The following is a 23710-nucleotide window of genomic DNA, read 5'->3' as shown; positions in this document are numbered from 1 at the left end:
CAGAACTGACACCAAAGATGTGGTGAGGGAAAGCTACTGACATCTAATCTCAGTCCCTCGGATTATTCACTGTTTTCCTCAACGTCAGCTATCTTCTTGTTTCTCCCCAGAAGAAAAAATATTCGCGAACAGACAAAGTGACTGGCGAAACTGAGCTCATTAGACTCAGGCACTTCTGTCCTGAGTTCCCAGAAAACCAAGACCCTCAGAAGTCCCCCTCTCTGTTTTCCTTAGCCTTGAATGTCATTCTTGCCTGGACACAGGAGCCAATCCTGATATTGCAGTTAGGCTGGAATTTCTCTTGCCCGTGGCACATTTTAGTCTACATGGCAGGCTGCCGTTCCCTCGGGACACTGTGCAGTCTCGTCTTGCAGAAAACAAGCGTTATCATGACGGGCTCCTTGACACAGATTCGCTTCTTACAGGCTCCAGTCACCAGGGACCATTGTCTCCTGGCCAGAGCATCCTAGGGCCAGTCCACGTCCATCAGTCACCTTGTGAGTTAGTAACCATGAGTCTAAAGAAGTCTGGAATAACCTGTGGGCTGGGCTCACTTGAGGTCAAGGACACACACAATGATAGCCGACTGGACTACCACTCATGTTTTGCCTTACACAGCCCGGGACCCAAGCTCTTGGCTGTTAGGGATTTTGCTCAAGAGAGACTAGGTTCCTATGTCATGCTTCAATAAAGATCCACAGTGCTATTAGGACTGTCTTCATCTCCCAGGCACCCGTATGCAAACTGGCTTTAGCCCCAAGGATTCTCTCTGAAGCTTTTTTAAAGCTGTATCTTCCACTTCTCATTCCTGGGTCTCTCCAACTTTCCTCTCTACGATTTCAAAACAAACTGGCTCAACTTTTGTCCTAACTTAGATCAAGCAACCAGGGCCACAAGCATGCTGAACCCTCTGTCACACACCTCAAGGCAACCTGAGCAAAGGATTTCCCAGAAACAGCCCCAAAGAAAAAGACTCCTGAATGCACATCGAAGGAGAGCAGACCTTGCTCTTGGCGATTAAGCTGAACTGGAGTCCAATCTGTTTGGTATCATCTGGCTTCGGAAACCAGGATAGCATGTTCGAATTACAAAAATAAGCAAATGCCAAAAACCAAAATGTTCCACATAACACAAGAGTAATATTCCCATATTGGAAAACATGCTTAGTGGTTGTTTATTGTTTTCTCAAACAAAAAATTTTTTCGTGCCATTCTTTTTTTCTCCATTACACTATGGGGTCTATAGATGGTCAATACAGAAGGCATTCATTTCTCAGGTCACATACATATCTTGTTTAGTTTGAGCTTATGTAGTCAATGCCAAAAATCCTGAATTACCCTCATTCGTGGGTTTTTCTGTTTGAAGGAAAATCCATATCAAGTTCATTGTGATTCCTAAGGACTGCTTGAATCACTTTCTTGGAAAATAATCTTCTGTGGTAGTACATCACTGACTAAATCCCGGGGCCAGCATCTTCATGTCATCCACGTCAGTCTCAGGCAAATGCAGTTTGATCAGGGATGTGAATCGTGGCGTATCGGTGCGATCACGACCAGAGCGTCTCTTTCCTCAGATCACAAGGAAAAGGGAGCTTCCTCAAGCCAGACGGCCAGGCTGTTCCATGGGAAGTCACAGCACGCTTGTGAGCACGGCTCACGATACAAAGGCAGTGAATACAGGAGTGAAAAAGCCTTCCTTTACTCCAAAGGTTGGACTCTTCCATTCAAATGATGGCACCACCATTTCCTCCAGGCTTGTTTAACTATTGGTCACATTAGGACAGAATTGTAAGTGGCCATCCTCAGTCGTCTCACTTATTCCAAATTGTGTTCCCATGGGAACATTGCATCAAGGGGAATCTAAATACATGATAAGCCTCAAGCCAAATGCAAGCAGCACATCGGCTACTCAGGGCAAGCACGGTCGTTCAGAGCTCCCACTAACTCGCAGTTCAGTGACCGAATCATCAAATCCGTATGGGTTCCCGGCTGGGTCGGAACAAAGTATCCAGGGTTTTAACTATGACTCCGACACTTTTCCTAGTCACCATCTCAAGAGTTAACTTACAAAAATTCTTTCACACCTAAAGAAGTCTCTTACTCAGAGTGGATCACTAGCTGAATAAATGAAAAATATATGCCCTTTCCTTTAACACAAGTCCTTCCTAGAAGCCAGAACTAAACTCATGACCCAGTGGAGCCTTAAAGACAAGCTCGCTTCTTTGGACGCTCACTGGTGACTCTCAGACACTCCTGGACATAGACCTGCCCTTTCCCAGGTTTGCTGAGCAGCACAGTGCAGTCTCGGCTCTGATTCAAACAGGCCAGGCTCCGTTCTCATCTCTGGGAGACCCACAGCGTCAGTTTCTCTCCGCACCCTCCCCTGCGAGGCACCCCCGCACCCCCAGACAAGACATACCAGGTCATGTGCTTTCTGCAAAAACACATGGGGCCTGGCTGGCTTTTCCCCCAGATAGTGAATTGCTTAACTGGCTCATTATGGAAGGAGAATTCCACGGGAAAACCAATTCCTGGTTAAACAGTGCATTGACTATTGAACTGGGACTAGACCTGAAGTGTGACACAGCAGCAGCGGTTCAGCTGCCTCTCCTTTACTCCAGCCCTCCCAAGCCCTGCCCCAGATGGGTGGACAGTCCTAAGGATGCTGAAAATAGAAGTCCCATTACTTGTTGTCAGGGCAGCCTCACTGTGATCAAATACAGCATTAACCAAATCATGGACTTTGATTAGCAAATCAAATTTACATCTCACTCTACACCATAGACAGCCTAGAAATTCTCCCCTTTAACCCAGAATGGATAGTTAGGGATTTACTTGCTACAAGAGCAAGACTGAACACACTTCTCTTCCTGTTTCCTCCTCTTTGGTGTGAATTAATGAACTGGGGACATTCTGAGGGACCTAAGACTCACTTTCTAATTGGAGGATGCTCGGCTCTGCTTTGCTTTGAAGGCTGAGGCAGGGGCAGTGTTCTCCGCAGCAGTCCTTTAAAGGCTGTGCTAAACCACTACAACTGATGACCTGGAGGGTCAGGTTCTAATCCTCTTTTCCCTAGTGGCCACCGGGAAAGACCAGATACCTTGAAAAACGGATCTGACCCCTTCAGATAGTACTGACTTGCCCCAATTTCCATCCAGAGCAGAATGGGGAGGGGAGAGAGGAAGGAAAGAAGGCCTTGGGGTCATTAAACATTTGGTTGCTGGCCTGATTTTGAATATGATTTTATTCCTTAATTTGATTTAACAGGACAATGACAACTGCTTTTCTCTTCACTCTGTTGTGATAAAGATGCTAGCCACGGCTGTCTTCTCTTTGCAACCAAAAATGTTCCAGACAGACAATCTCCGGTAACCTTCCTCGGTCCCCTATAAAACTTCTCTGGGCCCCCACCCCCCCACAACTTCAAGGCCACGCACTGAAGAGGTCCCTCCTGGAGCAGAAAGGCTGTCACACCAAAGGTTCTGGACTTGGAGTCATCCTGAGAACAAACCCAAAGCATCATAACCGAGTCACTATTAGTTACCAGAATGACTCAGGGATTTTAATTCCCAGAGGTGATTTAGGTTAAATGTAAAATACCTCACAGAAACTCTGAGTAAACTGTTCCCTTGGTACCCAGGAAGTGCGGGAATAACAGGAGATAAGACGCATTGCACTTTATAAGTACTCACGGTCTGTTGGTGGAACGCAGAAACCAAGCCTTCCAGTCAGACATGAAGAAGCTCGCCTGTCCGATTGGACGTGCTCTCAGTGGACACTCCCAGGGCATCGAGAATCCTGACTGACCCTCCGCTAAGTGCCCGGTAAGCAATCTTCACTCCCAAGGCCGTCATAATGCAAACTACAAGGTAGCCAAGAGAAGGGTTTCGGTTCTGGAACTGAACAGGACAGGGCTCAGGATAGGCTTCTCTATGACAGAAGCAAATGGGGAAGGATCGGTTGACTCTGGCTTAAAAGCTGGGATTTTGTGGTTGGTGTATTTATTATTCTATGAGGAAACCCTAGCAGGGGCCTGATAAACTCATGCAGCCTCAACACTGCATGCAAAATTTTGAGTGAACCTTCCCTAGGAACAGATACTTAGCTTTCACCAGATTCTCAAAATGCTTCATATGCCCCTCCCTTTCCTGGGGTTAAGAACATTTCTTAGTTGCTCCAATTTTTCAAAGAAAAGAAAAAACGCAACAGTCCAAATTATCAAGCATTCAATGTATTAAACACAACAATAAATGCTAAATGTGTCTGAATGAACAAAGAAAAGGCATCCCTGAACTCAACCCAATAAGCCTAAAATTTTCTTAGAGTCTAAATTTTTTAAAAATAGGAAAAACAAAATCATAAAATGAATAAATAGTGACGATTCATAAGTGGGGAGGCAGTATAGTTTGGGCTGAAAGCTCTGGAATCAGCCTACCTGGTTTCAAATCCTGGCTCATCTGCTTTGTACAGAGGAAAACTACTGAGTAGTTCTGTGTCTCAGTGTCCTTATGATTCCTGCGGAAGAAATGGTAATTATGTATTTAATGAAATAATGTATGTAACTAGAATGAGTCTTGAGATATTAAAAGTATACAAATGATCATCAGTTATCACTGTCAAGTTTGAGAGTAATTAAAAAATACTCAGAATTTTATTTTTTTAATGACCATAAATTTTCTCTTCAGTGAAAATTACAAGTCAAATATTCACTATTACAGATTTTTTTTTCTGGAATTACTTGTCAGGTCTGGTTCTATATTCTAAGAACTGATAGATAAAACACTGACGATATCAATAAGCCTCTATCTTAACTGCCCTTAAAGAAAATCCAAGTATGTGCTGGGTTGAAGACTGTTAAGAAAGAGCATTTGCTTTGCCTTTTTTTGGAAATAGAAAAGGATAAACATTGAGCTAAAGAAAAAGAAATCTTTAAAAATCTAGAAATTAGAAGGCATTAACCATGTCTTAGAAATTCAGAGGCAAAGAGGCAGTCATTGCAACAGCAGCTGACAAGGTAAAAATCTTCTCTCAAGAGCTGTTGAACAAAGCTAGAGTCTGCCCGCAGGTATTTTGGGGTCTCCCAGAGTTGCAAAATCCTTGCACATTTTAGTCCGAAGTGAGAACTGCTATAGCACTCCGAAGGAGACAGGAAGACTCAATCCCTTCTAGAAATCCGTCGGAAAGAAGGTTAGCCTACTTTAGATGGCACAGATCCAGAACAGCAAACATTTTACTAAGATGGTTTACAGGCAACGCCTAAAGACCTCAAGGTTTTTGTGTGTTTGTTTTAAGCTGCTGTTGAGAGAGATAAGACCCCAACAAGACGGTCACCTTACCATGAGCCAGGACGGATGGCGACAACTATGTTTAAAAGGCTCTGTCCTATCTTCCCATAGAAGCGCACCTGAACACCTCAGGGCACCTAAGAGCCCTGCTCCCCTCTCCAGCCCTTAAAGATGGACTTTTCCCAAAGGGGTGTCCCTGAAACCTCCCTGTGCTTTTACTGCTCTCTCCCTCATTGGTTCCCACAGCTGCAATATCCTCTACCCAGTGGTGACTCACAAAGCAGTACCTCCAGCTCTGGCTCATCGCAGACACCCACCGTCCCTCACACTGAATCCAACACCCTTCCCCTTCCACGCCCGTCCTCGCTCAGACATCCTGTTTCTACTAAAACACTACCCCTCGGTAACACTGTTACACAGAGACAGAGGGAAATTGTGCTTTTTTCTTCTTCCCCCTCAATGATGTTTCAACTTTTGAATTCCATGGTACTAATTTTGTTGTGCGTATGTGCTTAACTGTATCAGATTTCCTTAGGAAAGAGACAAGGTAAATCAAATTGCCAGTTCTTAGGTTATCATTACCCTGGTCTCCCACTTGAAGACTGAGTCTTAGCCAGTTGCCAACTGGTACAGACCCTCTAGAGCATCTCTTACTCCTGTTTCTTCACCATCTTCCTCGTTCAGACCCTCATCATCTCTCACATGGAAAGCATCCCGTCCAGTGTCCTGCTGCTGGCATTCTCCCTTCAATCCATTCTGCACATACCTCCGGGCCAGCTCCCTGACACCTGACCATGGGTTAAGTCGCCCTACTGCTCAAATGTTTAATGTGTCCATGTGCACGACTGAGCTAGCTGTCAAAATCTCCCTGGCACGCACAGCTCTTCACAAGACAGCACCACCTGCTCCCGTTCAGTGTGTTTCTCACTAATCTCTTACTCATGCATTTGCTCTCACCCACAGGATGCTCACAGTCCCCCAAACACGCTCGGAGCTGTTCTGATTCAACTCCTTGCTCCACTGGTCCTTCCTGAAAGGCTTTCCCCTAGTCCAACTTTCATCGTTTCAGATTCTTTCTGTCTTCCAATGATCATCTCAGTTCATTTCAAAGGCTGCCTACTCCCTACAGGATGCAGACAAAACTCCTTATAATGGATAAGAGGGCTTTAATTATCCAGCTCAGACATGGATTTCTCATCACTCACTTACAGGCCTTAGATCCACACCAAAGGGACCCTGCCTTGATCCCATTTTCTAGGGCCCCTACCTACTGCACACAGCCCATGGGGCAAGGCCGAAGGGCTGTGCCCACCCAGAGTCCATCCTAGCCACTCATTCCAGATCATCTTCCAAGTAACAAGCCCTTAATTTCCTCGCCCAATAGCCTCCAACCTACTCTCAGAGTTTATGAGAGTGCCTTTCCCAGATCACCCCTGTAAGGGTGAAACACACACACCTAGGCCTTAAGGGGAGCCAAGGAACGCTACTTACCGGGTGCTAACAGAGTGTGTGCATGCAGGCTGCTGTGCCCGTTCGTGTGCAGCCACCTGTGATTTTCCTCCTGCCACTTCGTTCCAGCTTGGCACCCCTAAACATCCCAAGAATTCTGCATTCCGGCTTATTATAAAGGCATATTTGTAAAATGAAAAATGGAATGTACTTTACTAATTTGCCATGTGTATTTCCTAATTTTTGCATAGTTAAGCATATACTATGTGATCCTGCATTTATTATTCCTGCCCTGGGCCCTGCCAACGTCAAAGGTGGGCCACCTCCTAGGGAGTCTATTTTTTTAAGCACATCAATCATTTGGTCTTTATTGTCTTATCTTTGTCAAACACCAGTTAATTACACAGGCTAATACCTCTGAGTATGTGCCTAAGAACCTCCTTGTACTCCTGAAGGTAAAAACTGCCACCATTATCGCTATTTTTTTACATTGATCTGGAATGTAAAATACTATACAAGCAAAGAAGGAGGTGCTACGCAGAAATGCGGCAGGAAAATCATATCCTTTTCATATTATATACGAATTTGTATTTGTAAAACCCAAGGTAATTGACCACAAAACTTTTTTTTTTTTTTTTTGGCCGCACCCACGGCATGTGGAAGTTCCTGGGCCAGGGATGGTGTGCCACGGCAGGCCCCCCCGAGCTGCTGCAGTGACGATGCCAGATCCTTAATCCACTGAGCCACAGAGAACACCCAAAAACTATTTTTAAATGATGAGGTGCTCTACTTAGATAGTTAAAAAATTAATTTGCAAAAATCAATAGCTTTCCTATCTGTAAACAATACTTAAATAAACCACAAAATGAAAAAAATTTTCATTTACAGTAGTTACAAAAAGATAAAATACCTGTGAGTAGATAAAGAAATATGCAAGATGTTTATCTATAAGGGGTAAAGAAAACTTCAAACTGCATTTAGCAAAGTCCTTAGTAAACGAAATGCATGCCTTAATTACAGAAAAAAAGATGATTCAATTGCAAAATGTCAGTTCCCTCCAGATCAACATATCAATTCATGCAATAGCATTCTAGGTACAAGTTGGATTTTTTTTTTTAACTCATTAAAATAATGTCAAAGTTCATCTGGAAAAAAACACGTGTGGGAAAATAGCCAGGAAATTTGCTGCCAGATATTAGAATCAAGTTTTTAGTGCTGCATTTAAATGCTTGGTCCTGGTTTTAGAAGAGACTACAAAGAAAAAGAAACAGGCCTTGATCCAAGTACCTCGGGTGCTTTGCTACAGGAAAAGGCCGGAGTTTGAAACCAGCAGAAGCACCTGGAAAATGAGTTCACCAACAAACAGCATCACAACACTTGGCTGACTTTTTGGAGAAATTAATAAACAGAGTTGATTAGCTAATTCTGTTTATCAAAATTAAACTCCAAAAAAAATCAAACATTGCAACATAACAAGAAAATCTAATAAAGCTCTAGACTATAACAAGAGATTTTTTAAATAATTTTTTGCTTTTTTAATTTTTTATTATAATTGATTGACAATGTTCTGTCGATTTCTGCTGTACAGCGAAGCGACCCATTTAAAATAACTTTAAATTGAAGGTTTAGCTAACCGTATCACAAAGATCAGAGTTCAAAAAAAAAAAGATAAATATGATTGATATATTTGACATCAAAGCACAAAGAAAAATTACCTTACCAACACTGAAGGACAACTAATAAACCAAATTAGAATTATTTGCAAAATACATATTATCGTGCAATTGGCTGATTTCCTTAATAAAGAGCCCAATAAATAAAATACTTAGAATGCCAACAACCTAATAAAAAAGCCAGCAAAGGAAGTGAACTGAATAATCATAGAAAAAAATACACCTGCAAATAGTTGGTTGAAAAATGCTAACCTTCCCTCCTAATTTTTAAAAAACACACAAATCAAGGGACATGAGTTACCAGTATTCACCACCACAGTGGCGAATGTTTCAAATTTGATATTACTGGGTCTGTGACAAAACTAATATTCTCATACAATATTGTTGGGGGTGTAACTTGGCGCCACTTACCTGGAAGTCAATTTGTCGGCCTCCATCAAAAGAGAAAATGAGAGTTCCCTTGTGGCTCAGTGGTTAAGGACCTGGCATTTTCACTGCTGTGGCTCGGATCACTGCTACAGCATGGGTTTGAAAAAGAGAAACTGAATGAGTTCAGGCGTTTTAAAATCTATTTTAACAGAATAAAGCTCCTGCAGCAAATAACAGCTTTTAACCATGGGGATTAGGAACCCCAATTTTTGTCATCTGCTACTGGAGCAAAGAGGTAAGAAGCTTTTGTTGGTAAACATCTAAGCCTTTTGAAGCCATATTTTCTTTTTCCAACACAGGAGAGAACAAAATGGCAAGAGGCAATCGTACGACAGTGACAGAATTTGTCCTCATGGGATTCCCAGACCGTCCGGAGCTCCAGCTGCCCCTCTTCGTGGTGTTCCTGGGGATTTATCTCATCACCCTGGTGGGAAACCTGGGCATGATCCTGCTCATCAGGACCGACTCGAGGCTCCACACCCCCATGTACTACTTCCTCAGCCACCTGGCCTTCATCGACCTCTGTTACTCCTCGTCCATCGGGCCCAAGATGCTGCGAAATTTACTGGTGAAGAAAAAGACCATCTCCTTCTCCGGCTGCTTTGCCCAGCTCTACTTCTCCAGCGCTTTGGCCACCAGCGAATGCTTCCTCTTGGCCACCATGGCCTACGACCGCTACATGGCCATCTGCAACCCCCTGATTTACACGGCCATCATGACCCAGCGGGTCTGCAAGGAGCTGGTCATCGGCGTCTACACCTACGGCTTCCTAAACGCGGTGATACAGACAGTTCTGACCTTCCAGCTGTCCTTCTGTGACGCCAACATCGTCCACCACTTCTACTGCGCCGACCCCCCCCTCCTCGCCCTCTCCTGCTCTGACACCCGCAGCAAAGAACAGCAGCTGCTGGTCTTCTCTGCCGTGAACCTCACCGGGTCCCTCCTGACCGTCCTCGTCTCCTACGTCTGCATCCTCTTCGCCATTGGGAGAATCCGGTCTTCGGGAGGCAAGTGCAGGGCCGTCTCCACCTGCGCCTCCCACCTCGCGGTGGTCATCATCTTCTACGGAACGCTGTTTGCCATGTACCTGCGGCGGCCGAAAGCGGGCGATTCGGGGACGTACAGCCAGGCGGTGTCCGTGTTTTACAGCCTCGTCATCCCCATGCTCAACCCCCTCATCTACAGCCTGAGGAACACGGACGTAAAGGAAGCCCTGAAGAAGCTGCTGGAGGCCAAGGAGCCGCAGTGAGGTCCCCGAAGGAAGGCAGCCCTGGGAAAGCATCACATGCTGGCCGGGAGAGACCATCCGTCTGAAACGGAGCGGGCCCGTCGCCGTCCAGTCCGAATAAACAGCCAATCCAATCGGGAGTCTTTAAAAACCAAAAGTACTGGCCCGTTTGCTGGAGAAAGCAATATTATTTACTCCAACCAATTATCACGGACCAATCAGAATCTGTCGAGAACGTCACAGGCTGAAGATGACAGGGTTTTACTACCAATCAGGTGATAATATGGGAAGTTCAAAGAGATCCTAAAAAGTAACAATCAGGGTGAAACTTAACACATTAACAATTTTAATTGAAACTAACAAAACTGGGTGAGAAACTATGTTGTCGGAAACACTTTCCTGCTTAAAACAGGCTATATTGTAGCAAAACATTTGTTACTCTTAACACATATCGCTTGATAACACTGGTGTAGGTGGCGGTGAAGTCTCAGGACTTCATCACAAAAAAAGCATCTTTAATCCAAATGTAGTTGAAATACTGCATGCTTAAAAATAATAGAAAAAACATTACTATTGGCAATAATAAGAGATGGAAATAAAAATCCGTTAAATGTGGCTTATTTTAATGTTTGTTTAGAAAGTTTAATTAGAATAGATAAAGAGGGTTTTGTGCACTTTCAGAGATGTTAAAACTGGTCATTTATTCAACAGCCAGGGTTTAATTTTTCTAGTCTCTAGAGTGATGTTTAGGGGGCATGGCTGGGGAGGAGAGAGTCACATATGAACTTCAAGAAAGGGAAAGGAGATTAAGAAGAAAAAGAAAAAAAAGAGAGAGAATTTCCTAGGATAACTAGGCCAGAGTATGCATGTTTTTAAGAAATGAAATTATTAAATTATTTAATGATCTAGAGAAATGCTTTAGTTCTGCAACATTTTCCATATTCTTTATTTCTATTTTCAGAGATCTGATAGTGCAGTTTTCTGAGAGATAAATCTATATAAGTTCTTGCTGATGGTGGGGATATATGTAAAAAAAAAAATCCTTTAAGTTAGGCAAGTATGAGCATTCTATGGTTTTTTTCAAGCCTCAGTTCTAATAATGCTTCCAAAATAATTCTTAGGACAGACATCTGCTGTAAACCACTAGATTATCCCTCCTAGACTCTCTTCAAATATGATTATTACTTGTACTTTTTTAAAAAATAGCTCAAGGGAGTTCCCGTCATGGCTCAGTGGTTAACGAATCTGACTAGGAACCATGAGGTTGCGGGTTCGATCTCTGGCCTCGCTCAGTGGGTTAAGGATCCGGCGTTGCCATGAGCTGTGGTGTAGGTCACAGATGCAGCTCAGATCCTGCGTTGCTGTGGCTGTGGTGTAGGCCGTGGCTACAGCTCCGATTTGACCCCTAGCCTGGGAACCTCCTTATGCCACGGGAGTGGCCCAAGAAATGGCAAAAAGACAAAAAATAATAATAATAATAAAAATTAAAAAATAAAAAATAGCTCAGAACATATATCACCAAAGAATTACAAGTTTAAAACTAGTCAAGGAGCTAAGAGATGCTTCTTGCCCCTAAATTAACTCTTCAGATACTGCAATGGGGTCTTTGTTGTATTACTACTCATGATCCAGTAGTTTAGAGAAGTAACAATAGTTAAATCTTTACAATTCCTCTAACTTAGCTCAGAAAGCCTTTCTGGAGAATTGAGTTGCAAGCCATAAAGGAACAGAGTAGAGAAGGTACTAACCAAGCCGAGGAGGCAGGAGAGCTGGTGGAGCTCGCGTACAGCAGGGAAGCGAGCAGAGTGGGCAGGCTAGTTCGCAAAGGTTAACGGCAGGCAGATGCTTAAACCATGATGCCCCTGAAGCTTACCAAGTACACTCTTCACACTACACCACAGCACAACCACGGTTCCTGGCCCAGACCAAACACACCGTAACTGACTGCTGAGCCAAACTGTACTCTTCCATATTTATTCCTGGCTCCAGTGATTGGGTGGACATGGTGCCTAGTGACAGCCCTGCGGTTGGGAAGGAACAGAGGGAAGCAAGCTGCTGAGATCATGACAGGAAGGCTTTTTTTTTTTTTATTGGGGTAAAATTAGTAAATATATATTTTTATAATTAGTATATAAATATGTACTTAGTATAATATTATATATTATATAAATATATAATTAGTAAATAAATATATTAGTTTCAGGTGTACAGAATAACAATTCAATCTTTGTACCCACCCCAGAGTGATCACAACAGTTAAGGAAAGGGAGTTCCCATCGTGGCTCAGTGGTTAACAAATCTGACTAGGAACCATGGGGGTTGTGGGTTCGATCCCTGGCTTCGCTCAGCCAGTTAAGGATCCGGCATGGCCATGACCTGTGATGTAGGTTGCAGACTTGGTTCATATCTCGCGTTTCTGCTCTGGCACAGGCCGGTGGCTACAGCTCTGATTGGACCCCTAGCCTGGGAACCTCCATATGCCACGGGAGTGGCCCTAGAAAAAGGTAAACAGACAAAAAAAAAAAAAAAAAAGGAAGAACTATTTTTTAACATCCTTCCCAAGGCTAACATCTTCAAGGCAGGAAGAAATATGACAGCAACAGCAAAATAGTTTGGCCAGTGGAAGAGACGCCTGTGGGAAGTGGGTCTGCTGGGAAGATGGTAGCAGCTAATGTTTTCAGGGGACCATGACAGGCAAGGGGCCATCGCTATACTGAGTATAAAAAAAATTAGCAGGTACAGACACTTAGATGAGAAATCGTATCCAGTAAAAAGCCATGCCCAGGAGTTCCTGCTATGACACAGTGGGTAAGGCTGGGGCAGAGGTTACAGCTGTGGCTCAGATTTGATCTGTGGCCCAAGGAGCGGGGGTGGGGGTGGGGGTGGGAAACCATGCCAATGTCTTAAATTGTGTTTTAAAACCATTTCGTGTCAGTTTAGTTTAGAAAGAGGGGACAAAAACAGTAAATGGATATCACATTTTAGTACGGGCCTCTCAGCAATTGACTTCTGCTGTGTTTTTAAAGTATATTTTGGTCTAAGGGTTCATTTCATCAGCTCCTCAGTTCTTCTTGGAGGAAAACTGAAGATGGCATGTTTCAGGGCATCTCTGTAGTGCTCCCCCAGAACCTGAATCTGTGTGTTTTGTTCACTGTGCTTCCCTGGTTTCCTATGAGCAAAAGAGAAAATTGAGAATATTGCAGCCTTAGATTATGAAGGATATGAGCCCATGTTTTCGTAAATTTCCCAAACACCTAAAAACCGAAGAGTCAGAGGAAAGGTCTGAATTACCTAAATTTTGAGCTAGTATTTTCTATTTCCTTTCCCATGGGGACTCCTTAGTCTTAAAAATTTATGTCCCTAATTTGGGCCTTATCATAAGAAAATTCTCCAGTCAACTCCTTACACTTAAAAAAATAATCTGTGGCACACTCTGCATGCATATAATATTAAAATGACAATATTTAAGCCATAAGATAAACCAGTATGACGATGTGTCTTTGTTCACTTATAAAATGAGGCTGTTTCGATCAACACTTATAAAATAACACTCATTTTTCAGCCCCAAATAAATATCTTCTAAGTCAATGTCACCAAAATAATGAAAATTTTACCTATATTATATTTTAAAAGTCCAACTTTCACTGAAAGTGAAAATAAAACTACTCTCACATACAAATAGAGGGTAAATCCATTTTCCTCATGGTAATCCTAAAAATGACTGTCATTTGCTAGGATTCACTGGACAATTTCTATTAACACATCTAATACGTATCTGAAACATGTGCTATATGCATGTGTATATAAATGTATATTCATTTGCACATAAAATGCTGAACGTTTCAATGATTTAAATTTTACTTCTTCCCATTTAATACTCTATTGATTTGCCATGCTTAGAAATATGCCAAAAGGATTTTTTTATGTTGACCACGAGAAAAGAAACACAAGAGGGAAAATTCTATTCCTTTGCTTTCATATTATTTGATGTACGTATTTCATTTCAGAAACTTAAGAAACTTTGCATCTCACAGGTGTGCCCCCATATTTTCAAATCTGCTCTGGTGTATAATTCTAGCCTTCTTTGGAGAGCAAGGTGGAACCAGAAAACATTAATCCGGCGCTTAAGCGTGGCTCTGCGATTGAGTGGTGCATCCACCAGAGACGAGAGATGTGGAACAACCCATGTCGGAACTTGGGGAGCTTAGGCTCTTGGGAAGGTGACAGGTTTAGCTATTCTCCCAGGCCCTTCTTTTTTCTTTTCTTTTTTTCTGTAAAGATGCAGCCGTTTAACAAATAACTAGAACTTCCACCTCGGGTGATCCAGGGCCAACTGGAGAGAGGAAAAGACCGTCTCTGTTTGACATAATCAAATAATTCTCCCTTCATGCCATTGCAACAGCCTGACTCTCCTCTTGGAGACACTGTCCAGATGGTTTTATTCTGGGTCTGAAAGAAAGTGTTTTATTCCTTCCAACTCCCTTTCTTCGCTCGGGTGGGTTAACCGCTCGGGCGCTGGGACTCCTACTTGCCTTAGGCTCCCGCCCCTCCTTACGGGCAGTCCTGTCGGCGACCACACCAGACGTGGTACAAAGAGAAGCGATAGGAAAATGAGCCCGTCAGGCCACCTCAGGAGGGATGCTGACAAGGCTGCATACGTGGTTTCCGGCCCGTGGGCGAGAAGAGGCAGGCGCCGAGGCCCGGCTCCGGGTTTCCTGAGGAAGGTTTGGCTTCCATTTTCATTGCCTTTCCTCTTAGAAAGAACCGTCTTTAGTTCCCCTCACTGCCATCAACCCATTTCATCTGAAAACATACATCACAAATACTGTGGGGGGGTATCTTTGTTGTTTTGGTTGGTTGTTTTCGGCCTAGCATGCAGTGGTTTGGTGTGGCATCTCTGTTCCCAGACCAGGGATTGAACCCCGGCCACAGCAAGGAGAGCATCAAGTCCTAACCACTAGACCACCAGGGAACTCCAGAATGTCTTCTTCCTCATTGCCTGTCTTAGCAAACCTAGCAAGCGTCTTCCTCAGAAATGTTTCAGATGCACGGTTTAAATTAATGTTAAGTACCATAGAGCAGCAAATGGGAAGGAAACGCTAACGAATGTTATTTACACAGGGGGGTCATGTTTATACGAAATGTTAAAATATCTCTCACAAATATTGGACTATCTTTTCTTCTTCTATTTACCACGAATCACAGATGGGACTTATCGTGTCCACAGACAGAAAATAACAACTCGGTCAGCTTCGGTCTGAATACAGATCTCTGCTCTGTTTTAACGAATTAGGGTGGACACGCTCTCTGCTAAGCTGTTATCACCTGGTTACTCGCACTTCCCTTGCATTAAATTGTTAAATCTATCAAAAGAAGGCTGTGCTTGTGTGATCACTTCATTGAACCTGCACCTGGCTTCTGACAACGTCCATACATCACATGTGGGGACAATGTCATAGGCACCCGAGTGCCAGGCAAGCAAATAAATCACGCTGGGCCTGGGAAAATATGTATGGTGTGGGAGGTACACAGTTTGCTTAGAAAACAAACAAGCAAAAAAAACACATGGCCTCAAATGCAGGCCTTGGAAACTTACAGCAGCTGGTGTGTAGCAAGGAGACGTACCACGGAACTCGGGGTCTGAACTTGAGCCCTAGGTCTGCTCTGGACCATGACATCGGTCAAGGGCCTTCATCATCTGAGACTTAATTTTTTCATCTAGAAAATGAGGACAATAATATCTTGAAGGATAAAATAGCATAGAGTATACTAAAGAGCATTTAAAATATTGAAAAGTATAAAGCTTTTACTTTTAACAACCAGACTGCCACTTCTGACCGGTGCTCAACTTTCAGGATCTTTGGTTTGAAGCAAGTATTTAGAAAAACCATTGCCTGGAAAATGTTTTTACAAAATACGGAAGTTTGCAAATATCTCCAATAATTTTTTTCACTTCATCTGCTTGATTGGGAAAGCGGCCAGGCCATTTCCAATTTCCAGGCACTCCAGGCCCAAGGTCTGTTCGCGAGTCAGTGATGTGGACGAAGGACACACCGACTCCTGGAAGGACAGCTGCACGTGCGCGGCTCCGCTTGGACCATAAAACCTTCATTCATAGTAAGTCTCCACGGACGCAACTTTGACCCTGAACCACTCCCGCTCACTTGCCCCCAGAGAGCAAAGGTCTAATGTCCCAAAGCGGGCCCCTAGGAGCTCCTCTGCTGGTTTCGGCTACAGTTGTGGAAGCAGCATTCTCGTCCCAGAACCGTGATCCATCCAGTGTTGGTGCAGGTGTGTCCCAGGTGGTAGCTGAGGCACAGGTACCCATCCCTGTCCCAGAAACCTCCACACAACAGAGGTGCAGCCAAAAATAAGAGGGCAGGGAAGGGAGCAAGGGAGACGCTGAGGAGTCATTTCTCAGACTATGGCGGTGCAGACTATGGCTTTACTTCTTTAAGGAAGAAGTAAAATCTTTCAAGTGCCAAGAGAGCATCCAGGAAATGCAGCATTGCCTGTTTCCTACAGAAGACGTATGCAACAGATCAGCAGCATCTCTGCAGCACCGGGACACAGGTTCAATCCCCGGCCCAGCACAGTGGGTTAAGTTCCTTGGATCTGATCCCTGGCCCGGCAACTCCATATGCTGCCGGGCAGCCAAAAAAGAAAAAAAAAAAAAAGTTAACTAAATCTGGGTTTAATCTGGTTGCTCATTCTTACTCTCTGCCTCTCTCTCTCTCTGTCGGTCTCTGCCTCTCTCATACACAAGCACACATATCAGCATATCCGAATCATTACCTGGATGCTCTGTTGGGACCACAAGCTCAAAATAATAAAGACCAAATGGACCATCTACTTCACAACCAGCTTCTGCCTTTCACAGTTTTGTACACGGCACTTTCCCTTAATTACCTGATGTTCAAGAAAATTGTAACTACTTTTGATTTTTCCTTATTATCTTCACATTCCAAAGAGGAGACAGGAGGTACCCATTATTTACCTGCGCATTAAGGCAGGATTTCTTACATTAACCCCTTTACTTCCCGTTCCTATTTACCTTCCTTATCTTGCTTTGCACCTGCACCTCCCCATGTCTTTGCTCCTAAGCTCCCCACCTCACAGGTCTGCGGGAGATTCACATATGTCTAATATCAGCATTTCAGACCAGGGGAAATGACAGACATCGATAAGTTAGTGCAAATGCAAACCATGAACACACATAGGTCATGCACCTTACTTATATCAAAGTGAATTCAACATTAATCTGATCTTAATGTAACAGATGGAACCTTAAAAATACTTGAATAAAATATAGGTAAATAGGAAAAGATTTCCTAGGAAAATAAAGTCAGAAATTGTGAAATAAAAGTATGAGAGTTTTGGTGAAATAAAAATTGTTAACTTCTATTATACCCAATAAGCAGAGACAACCATCAAGTGAGAAAATATTCACAATGTATGTATGACAGAATATAGACAGACAAATCAGCAAAAGGTCACATACAAGGTGTGAAAGACAACTTGCCAAATTAAAAATATAAATAAGTTTACAAAAAGATACTCAATCTTATTACTAACCAAGGAAATACAAATAAAACAAAGAGCATTTCTCACCTCTTAGATGGGGAAAGATACGAAGAATATTAACCACCAGCTGATAGCGTAAGAAAAGAGGCCTGAAGGCTGCTTTGGGGAGTTTAAATTGGTATAAAATTTCCAGAGGGCAGTCTGATGATAGTCACCAAAAGCCTTAAAATTAAAACTTCTTTCTGATCCAACAAATGTCTTTACAAGAACTTATTTGATGGAAATGCTCCACTAAATGCACAAAAACCTATGCATTTTGTAATTATCTATGATGATTTTATAGCAGTAGGAAATCAATAGCAGTATAAAAATATATCAGTGAAGGATTGATTAAATAAATTGGGGGATAGGGATGTAATAAGGTAATATAACATACATAATGCATTGATTAAATAATGAAAATATACTTTATTAGCATGAAAATGCTCATGATATATGTATAAAAGGTTTCAAACTATCCACATGACATCTATATGTGAAATATATATAATATACATACATATTGCTGATAGTGATTGGTATTAGTTATTTCTAGGTGCTTTAATCCTGGGTGATTTTTACTGATTTCTTTATGAATAAATTGATCTTATTCAGAATAAGAATCTGAACCTTATCCAGAATGAGTCTTATATTGAATCTTATTATATATGTATATATATATATATTCTATATATTTACCAAAACCTACCTTATGTATTTAACTCCAAATTACCTCCCTAATGTCCACTGCCAAGCCTAGAGGCAGGGACCCAAGTTAAAAGGATGCTCCTACAATCTAGACATACAGTCAGTGACAAAGGCTGGTGGGAAGAGAGGGAACAAGGAGATGATGGAGGAGTAAAAGATGGTGGTGATTTTAGCGTCCGTCTGACTGGAGAGCCACTGGCCAAAAGGGGATGTGATGGAGCAGAAAGACGCTGAATCGTTAGACACCCAGCGCAGAGCCTTGGACATAGCAGCGCTTCAGAGCTTTTTAATGGATCAGTGTGGTTCAGCGTGAGCCTCTTTACAGTCAGTTGTGTCAGCGCTCTAGCCAAATCTTTCCGGGAGACTCCAAGAAGACACTAATGGAGGTAGTTTGATGCAATAAAGGGAACATCAAATGGGGCCCCAGGAGACCTATTTCACCCCCCAGCTACTGCCTGTCACCTCACTCCTGCCGCTGCCTAGCAGCCCTCCTGTTCTGCCCAGAACGGAAATACCACTTTTTCAAAGAGGTCTTGCCTGACTTGCAGGTCTCGGCAAAGAACAAGGGAGTCAAGTCCTTCTGGTCTCACTTGTCTGGTGGCCAGAATTCAGCGGGTGCCCAGGAACTCGATGCCCTGCCCTTCTCGTCTGCATTTGCCACGGACACACTTAGTTCTGCACCTCCGGCTGGACTTAACTGACATGAAGTAGCACCAAGTCATCTACTCAGACTCTCCTGGGATGTAGCCCCCAAGAGCCCCGCCTCCATCACGGGTCTTAACTTGCCCTGTACCCTGGTCCGCTTCAGGTGCTGCAGGAGAAATCTGCGCATGGATTTACCTGCTTCTTCATCACAACAGCAGATGCTACTGTGACTGACCGTAAAACAGAGAAGTCAGGTGCAACTCCGAGAAAGGAAGTGACACCTCCTAGGTGGCCCAGTGTGCTCCTGGTGGAGGCCAGATTCACGGTGGGGAGGAGGTTGTTACTTACACAGATGCGGGGGCCACTGCAAGACCTGAGGCTTTCCTGAGAGTTCTGTAGCTTTTTTCACTAATTTTTTTCACTTTCCTTTCAAGAAAAAGAGAGAGAGAGAGAAATACAGTGCCCTGGCTGGCATGTTACTGGAGGGGGGCTGGATAGAGCACAGCAGCCCTCGTTCATGCTGGGCGTCTACGTGATGGGTTCTGACGGCTTCTCGGGAGAACGCGGTGGGCTGTGCCCATTGCACCTGTGCCCACCGGGACTGAACTGCTCCTCCACTCTTCTCACCACGGGAAAGCCCAGAGCCGGAGGAGCGGGAGAGCCGAGGACAAGCGGGCCTGGAGGTCAGACCCTTCTCGGAGCGACCCCGGTACCGTGAAGCGTTTCGCCCTCAGTCTGCCATCGGCACCCGAGGCCTCGCTTGCTTTTGTGCAAAGTGTTCTCAGGTTCAGAAAGACAATCAGGAGATGAATAAAGCACACCTGTCGGCTCTCTGAAGGCTCTCGCAAGGACACACGCTCGAGGCTCCCTATGGCAGAAGGCAGCTCTCCTCCTGCGGCCCATGCTGGCAAAGTAGTCACATCAGAGCAGCGGTCTCAGGCCTGCAAATCCTTTTATTCTCACCTTCTCTGTCCTCTTAAGCCACAGGCTCAAATTACTGACATGATTCAAAAAGCACTAGAACGACCCAATTTTTTGACACTTTAAATCCCATTTGAACCTCACAGTTTTATAGTGAAAACCGGTTTCTGAGATATGATATATGAGGACCCAATAATTGCTGAAATTCTGGAATCAGAATAAAAGGAAACAGCCTCTAAAACCTCACAAACCTTTGCTTGGTTAGTAAAGGAGCCACAAAGAATTCAGAATTGCCTAAAAAAACAAAACAAAACCCGTAACTAAGAAACACTTTAATGAAGAGCTTTAAAGCAACCAAAATGTAATTCCAAACTATCATACCTTTAAAAACTTTGCAGAATTCAAACATAATAAAAATATTGATTTAAAAATACTGATTGAAAATCCAAGTTGAACTGACCTGTCAGACGTATTACATATGCCTTTTGATGATTTCAAGTCTACCGTTTTGAACTTCCTTAAGCCAAATGTAACACTTATGAGTTATGTTTTTATGTGATTTTTCAAAAACTACCTGCAGCATTGCAGCCAGAAGACACTTCCTTGCATGTCCTTGTAATCCTGAAAATCTTGTCAGCGGGTTTGTACTCTGGTATAAATGGGGGGAGTTTGTCGAGTCTGAGTTTTAAATAACTTGAGAAAATGGGTTCTTGCAACTTTCCCCTGGGATTTAATACTATTAATCCTGCTATTGAGAAAATTATGAGGATGTCATTAGGAAAGTTACAGCACTTGTACCCCCTTGAAAAAAACAAGCAGCGTGTTCACAGCACAGCCTAGACTTTCCAGCCTTTGTAAATTCTACGTAAATCTCACGTTATTTCTGCTTTCCATAGATCCTTTTATGTGTGTACCTTAGTCATAAAAGCCGTAATAGCCCAAAATTACAAACCTGGTAGAAATAGTGCAAAAACCAAACAATTAGGGCACATGCAAAGGACACTCTCCCCGCCACAAGCTTCTTCCACCGCATCCACCACCTGCGTGGAAAGTGTCAGGCAGGTGTCCGCGGCTCTCACCGGACCGTAAGCTCTTTGAGGACAGGAAACGCACCTCACCCATCTTTGGATGCTCAGGTTCTGTCACTTTGTCAGTGTCCATGTCATCGTCTCTTCATAGGCTATGATTTTAGTTTCTTCACACTTTAATTTCTTAGAACAATTTAAAAGGAAAGGAGTTCTCCTTTTGGCTCAGCGGGTTCCAAACCCAACTAGGATCCATGAGGGTGAGGGTTCGACTCCTGGCCTCACTCAGTGGGTTAAGTTTCCAGTGTTGCTGTGGCTGTGGTGTAGGCCGGCTGCAGCAGCTCTGATTTGACCCCTAGCCTAGGAACTTCCATATGCTGCAGGTGTGACCCTAAAAAGTAAGAAAAAAAATTTAAAGGAGAATATGTAGGCAAAGGAAGCAAGAAGCCGGCAAAACATCAGAGAGCAGTGTCATCTGAAAACCATCCAAGGTCCCACCCAAATAGCTGGTCCTTCTGATTTGGAGAATGGATGCACCCAAGACACCAGGACCTCCTGCCGTTTAATGCTCCATCAGAGCCAAGCCCCTACCCTCATCCCAGGCTCCCTAGCTAAGCAGGGAAGGGAAGGGAGGGTTTCCAGGGCGCTTGAACCCGGATTTCTAACTTTTCTTATTGGAATGGAGTATAGTGGTATCTGACTGTATCCGCTACGTCTCTGGTGAGCTTCGTTAGGGTGACTCAGAATTCCTGAATCAGATCGACTGTGGGACAATGAGAAAGCTGCTCTGCATGGATGATGCTGAGTTAACATGACCCCTTTCATGTGCTGTGGGCACAGCCAAAAAAAAAAAAAAAAAGAAAAGAAAAGAAAATACTTGAAAATATCAAAGTATTTTAAATGATACAAATGACCTGTAGTCTCACTAGGCCAGAAGAAGCCACTGTAAATAATATTGAATCATTCCTTCCATTTTCCTAAAATGTGTATGTAACATAAATAAAATTAAATTTATGTTCTGGTACAACATCAGATAAAACCAGATGAAAAGAGCTTTACAAAACTAGGGCTACATGTTTGGAATGATCTAATTTAAAATACGGACTGTGTGGTTCACATAAAATTCACTTTTAGTGAGTTGCTCACAAAAAGCTAGAAAGCCTCTCAAAGACACAATCAGCCATTCTCTCGGGCGTCTTCCGATGCTGACGTGCAGCGGAACAGTTGTGTCTGAGGTCAGGGCTTCGATGTGCTCCAGGGTCAGCACAGCACAGATTTATTCATTTACTTGCATTTAACATAGTCTCTGCTTTCAAGTTTATTGAGAAATTCAAGAAGAGGTCGCAGCGTGATAATCCTAGGACAGGGCCCAATTTAACCAGAAGAAGTGACTGTCAGCTCTAAGGACAAACTGGGTGACATGTGAGTTTATTTACTCTTTGGATCCTGCTATACTACTTAACATTATCTGTGAGCATTCTACCAAATCATGAAAAAATGCTATTTGGCTGCACAATCTATTGATTTTTTAAAATTTCATATACCCAATTACTGCAGTTCACTAAATTCATTTCCAGGCTTTCCACTGTTATTAATAGCATTTCAGGATAGAGATTCTCATCTATATTTCTGATTATTAGCCTTAGTGTGGATTCTTAGAAATAAAATCCCTAGGTCAAAAAGTACAGCTCTTTTGTAAGGATCTTTCCTACACGCTGAGATTGTTTTACAAAAAGGACGTGACAATTTGTATTTTGAAGACAACAGTCTGGGAGTAACTTGCTGGCCTCAAGAATGGTCGTGGGTCTGCATACCATTCACTTTGATGGGTTAAAGGATGTTACGTCATTTTTTTTTAAGTCTGTGAAGTGATGTGCTTAGTGAGACTGAACATTTCCCAAACTTTGGAGCCATGTGTGTAGTTTCACCTACGTGGGTCCTGTCTCACAGTCTTAGTTTTGTTCTTGGATGACAGTCAGGTCTGGAAGGACACCCAGAGAGCAGCTGCAGGTGCCTGAAGGAAGCTGTACCAAGGTGGGGCAGGCAGCTTGCGGGAAAACAGCAAGCCATGGGGAGCATCGGAGACCAGGGGCTGGGGGCCGGGAACCCACATCCTGCAAATAAGTAGCTTTCTGGAAGGGGACTCCTGTCAAGAGCCAGGGCTTCGGGAAGAAGAACAGAACCACAGCAAACTGTGTTCTCTGGAGGGAGGATAGGCATTATCCTGGCTCCTCCCACTCCCCACCTTCCTGCACGTCTCCCATTGGCTGAACCCAGCGGGGAGACAGAGCCTGCTCCAGCCGGTCGGCAAGGTCATCCTCCCAGAGCCCAGAGCAGGCGGGTGGGACACGACCGGGTGGGACAAACAGAATATCCAGCAAGATGTGTAAAGGATCTCGGATTATGAGAGATATTAGCCCATCTTGCGTCATATTTAATAAAAAGATCGCTGAGTTTGTGGCTTGCCTTTCAATTTGGGGTGTGATATCTTGGCATGAGGGCTTTTGGGGGTTTTGTTACATTTTTTAGCAATAAAAGGGATCTATCATATTGTTTATAATCTCATTATTTTCATGGAAGTTCCTTTCTCAGCCACTGAAAAGAGATTTTTGTGGTTGAGTTTTCTACATTTAACTTTGTGAATCAGCTAGAATTTATTTTAGAGCATGCCATGAAATTAAGACATTTTTTTTAATACTGCAAACCTATAGTACAAGCACCAGTTATGGAACTGGCCAATTTTTTCTCACACTAATTTGTACAATCATTACATATATTCGTTCTT

The 23710-nt window shown here is 43.4% G+C and overlaps 3 protein-coding genes across 4 annotated transcripts in view; 1 reads left to right on the top strand and 2 right to left on the bottom strand.

The window, feature by feature from the left end:
• LOC100522815 (olfactory receptor 5P6-like) overlaps window positions 1-9583 on the bottom strand; it is an 82725-nt gene extending 73142 nt beyond the window's left edge. The window contains exons 1-5 of the mRNA XM_084974966.1: window positions 8818-9583; window positions 8007-8072; window positions 6776-6901; window positions 4435-4514; window positions 3692-3861 (exon numbers count right to left, since the gene is read on the bottom strand). The gene's annotated coding sequence lies outside the window, so the exon portion shown is untranslated. The remainder of the gene's footprint in view (window positions 1-3691; window positions 3862-4434; window positions 4515-6775; window positions 6902-8006; window positions 8073-8817) is intronic.
• Window positions 1-9590, bottom strand: part of LOC100522627 (olfactory receptor 10T2-like) — a 277947-nt gene extending 268357 nt beyond the window's left edge. For both annotated transcript variants that reach the window (XM_084974951.1, XM_084974952.1), the window contains exons 1-3: window positions 8818-9590; window positions 4435-4514; window positions 3692-3861 (exon numbers count right to left, since the gene is read on the bottom strand). The gene's annotated coding sequence lies outside the window, so the exon portion shown is untranslated. The remainder of the gene's footprint in view (window positions 1-3691; window positions 3862-4434; window positions 4515-8817) is intronic.
• Window positions 7362-16658, top strand: LOC100521027 (olfactory receptor 5M5-like). The gene is made up of 3 exons (XM_021062273.2): window positions 7362-10338; window positions 16039-16180; window positions 16522-16658. The coding sequence occupies exon 1, from the start codon at window positions 9146-9148 to the stop codon at window positions 10082-10084; it is 939 nt and encodes a 312-aa protein (XP_020917932.2). The 5' UTR covers window positions 7362-9145; the 3' UTR covers window positions 10085-10338; window positions 16039-16180; window positions 16522-16658.
• Window positions 16659-23710: the final 7052 nt, after the last annotated feature.

Source organism: Sus scrofa, chromosome 9, assembly GCF_054392235.1.
Source record: "Sus scrofa isolate SSC_HxYL_T2T_F1_AM1 chromosome 9, Sscrofa_HxYL_maternal_Yorkshire_Landrace_v2.0, whole genome shotgun sequence".
NCBI lineage: Eukaryota > Metazoa > Chordata > Mammalia > Artiodactyla > Suidae > Sus > Sus scrofa.
This window is presented reverse-complemented; position numbering and strand designations above follow the sequence as displayed.

Coding starts and splice junctions, on each gene's coding strand:
- LOC100521027 (XM_021062273.2), top strand. CDS start 9,146: ATGGCAAGAGGCAATCGTACGACAGTGACAGAATTTGTCCTCATGGGA.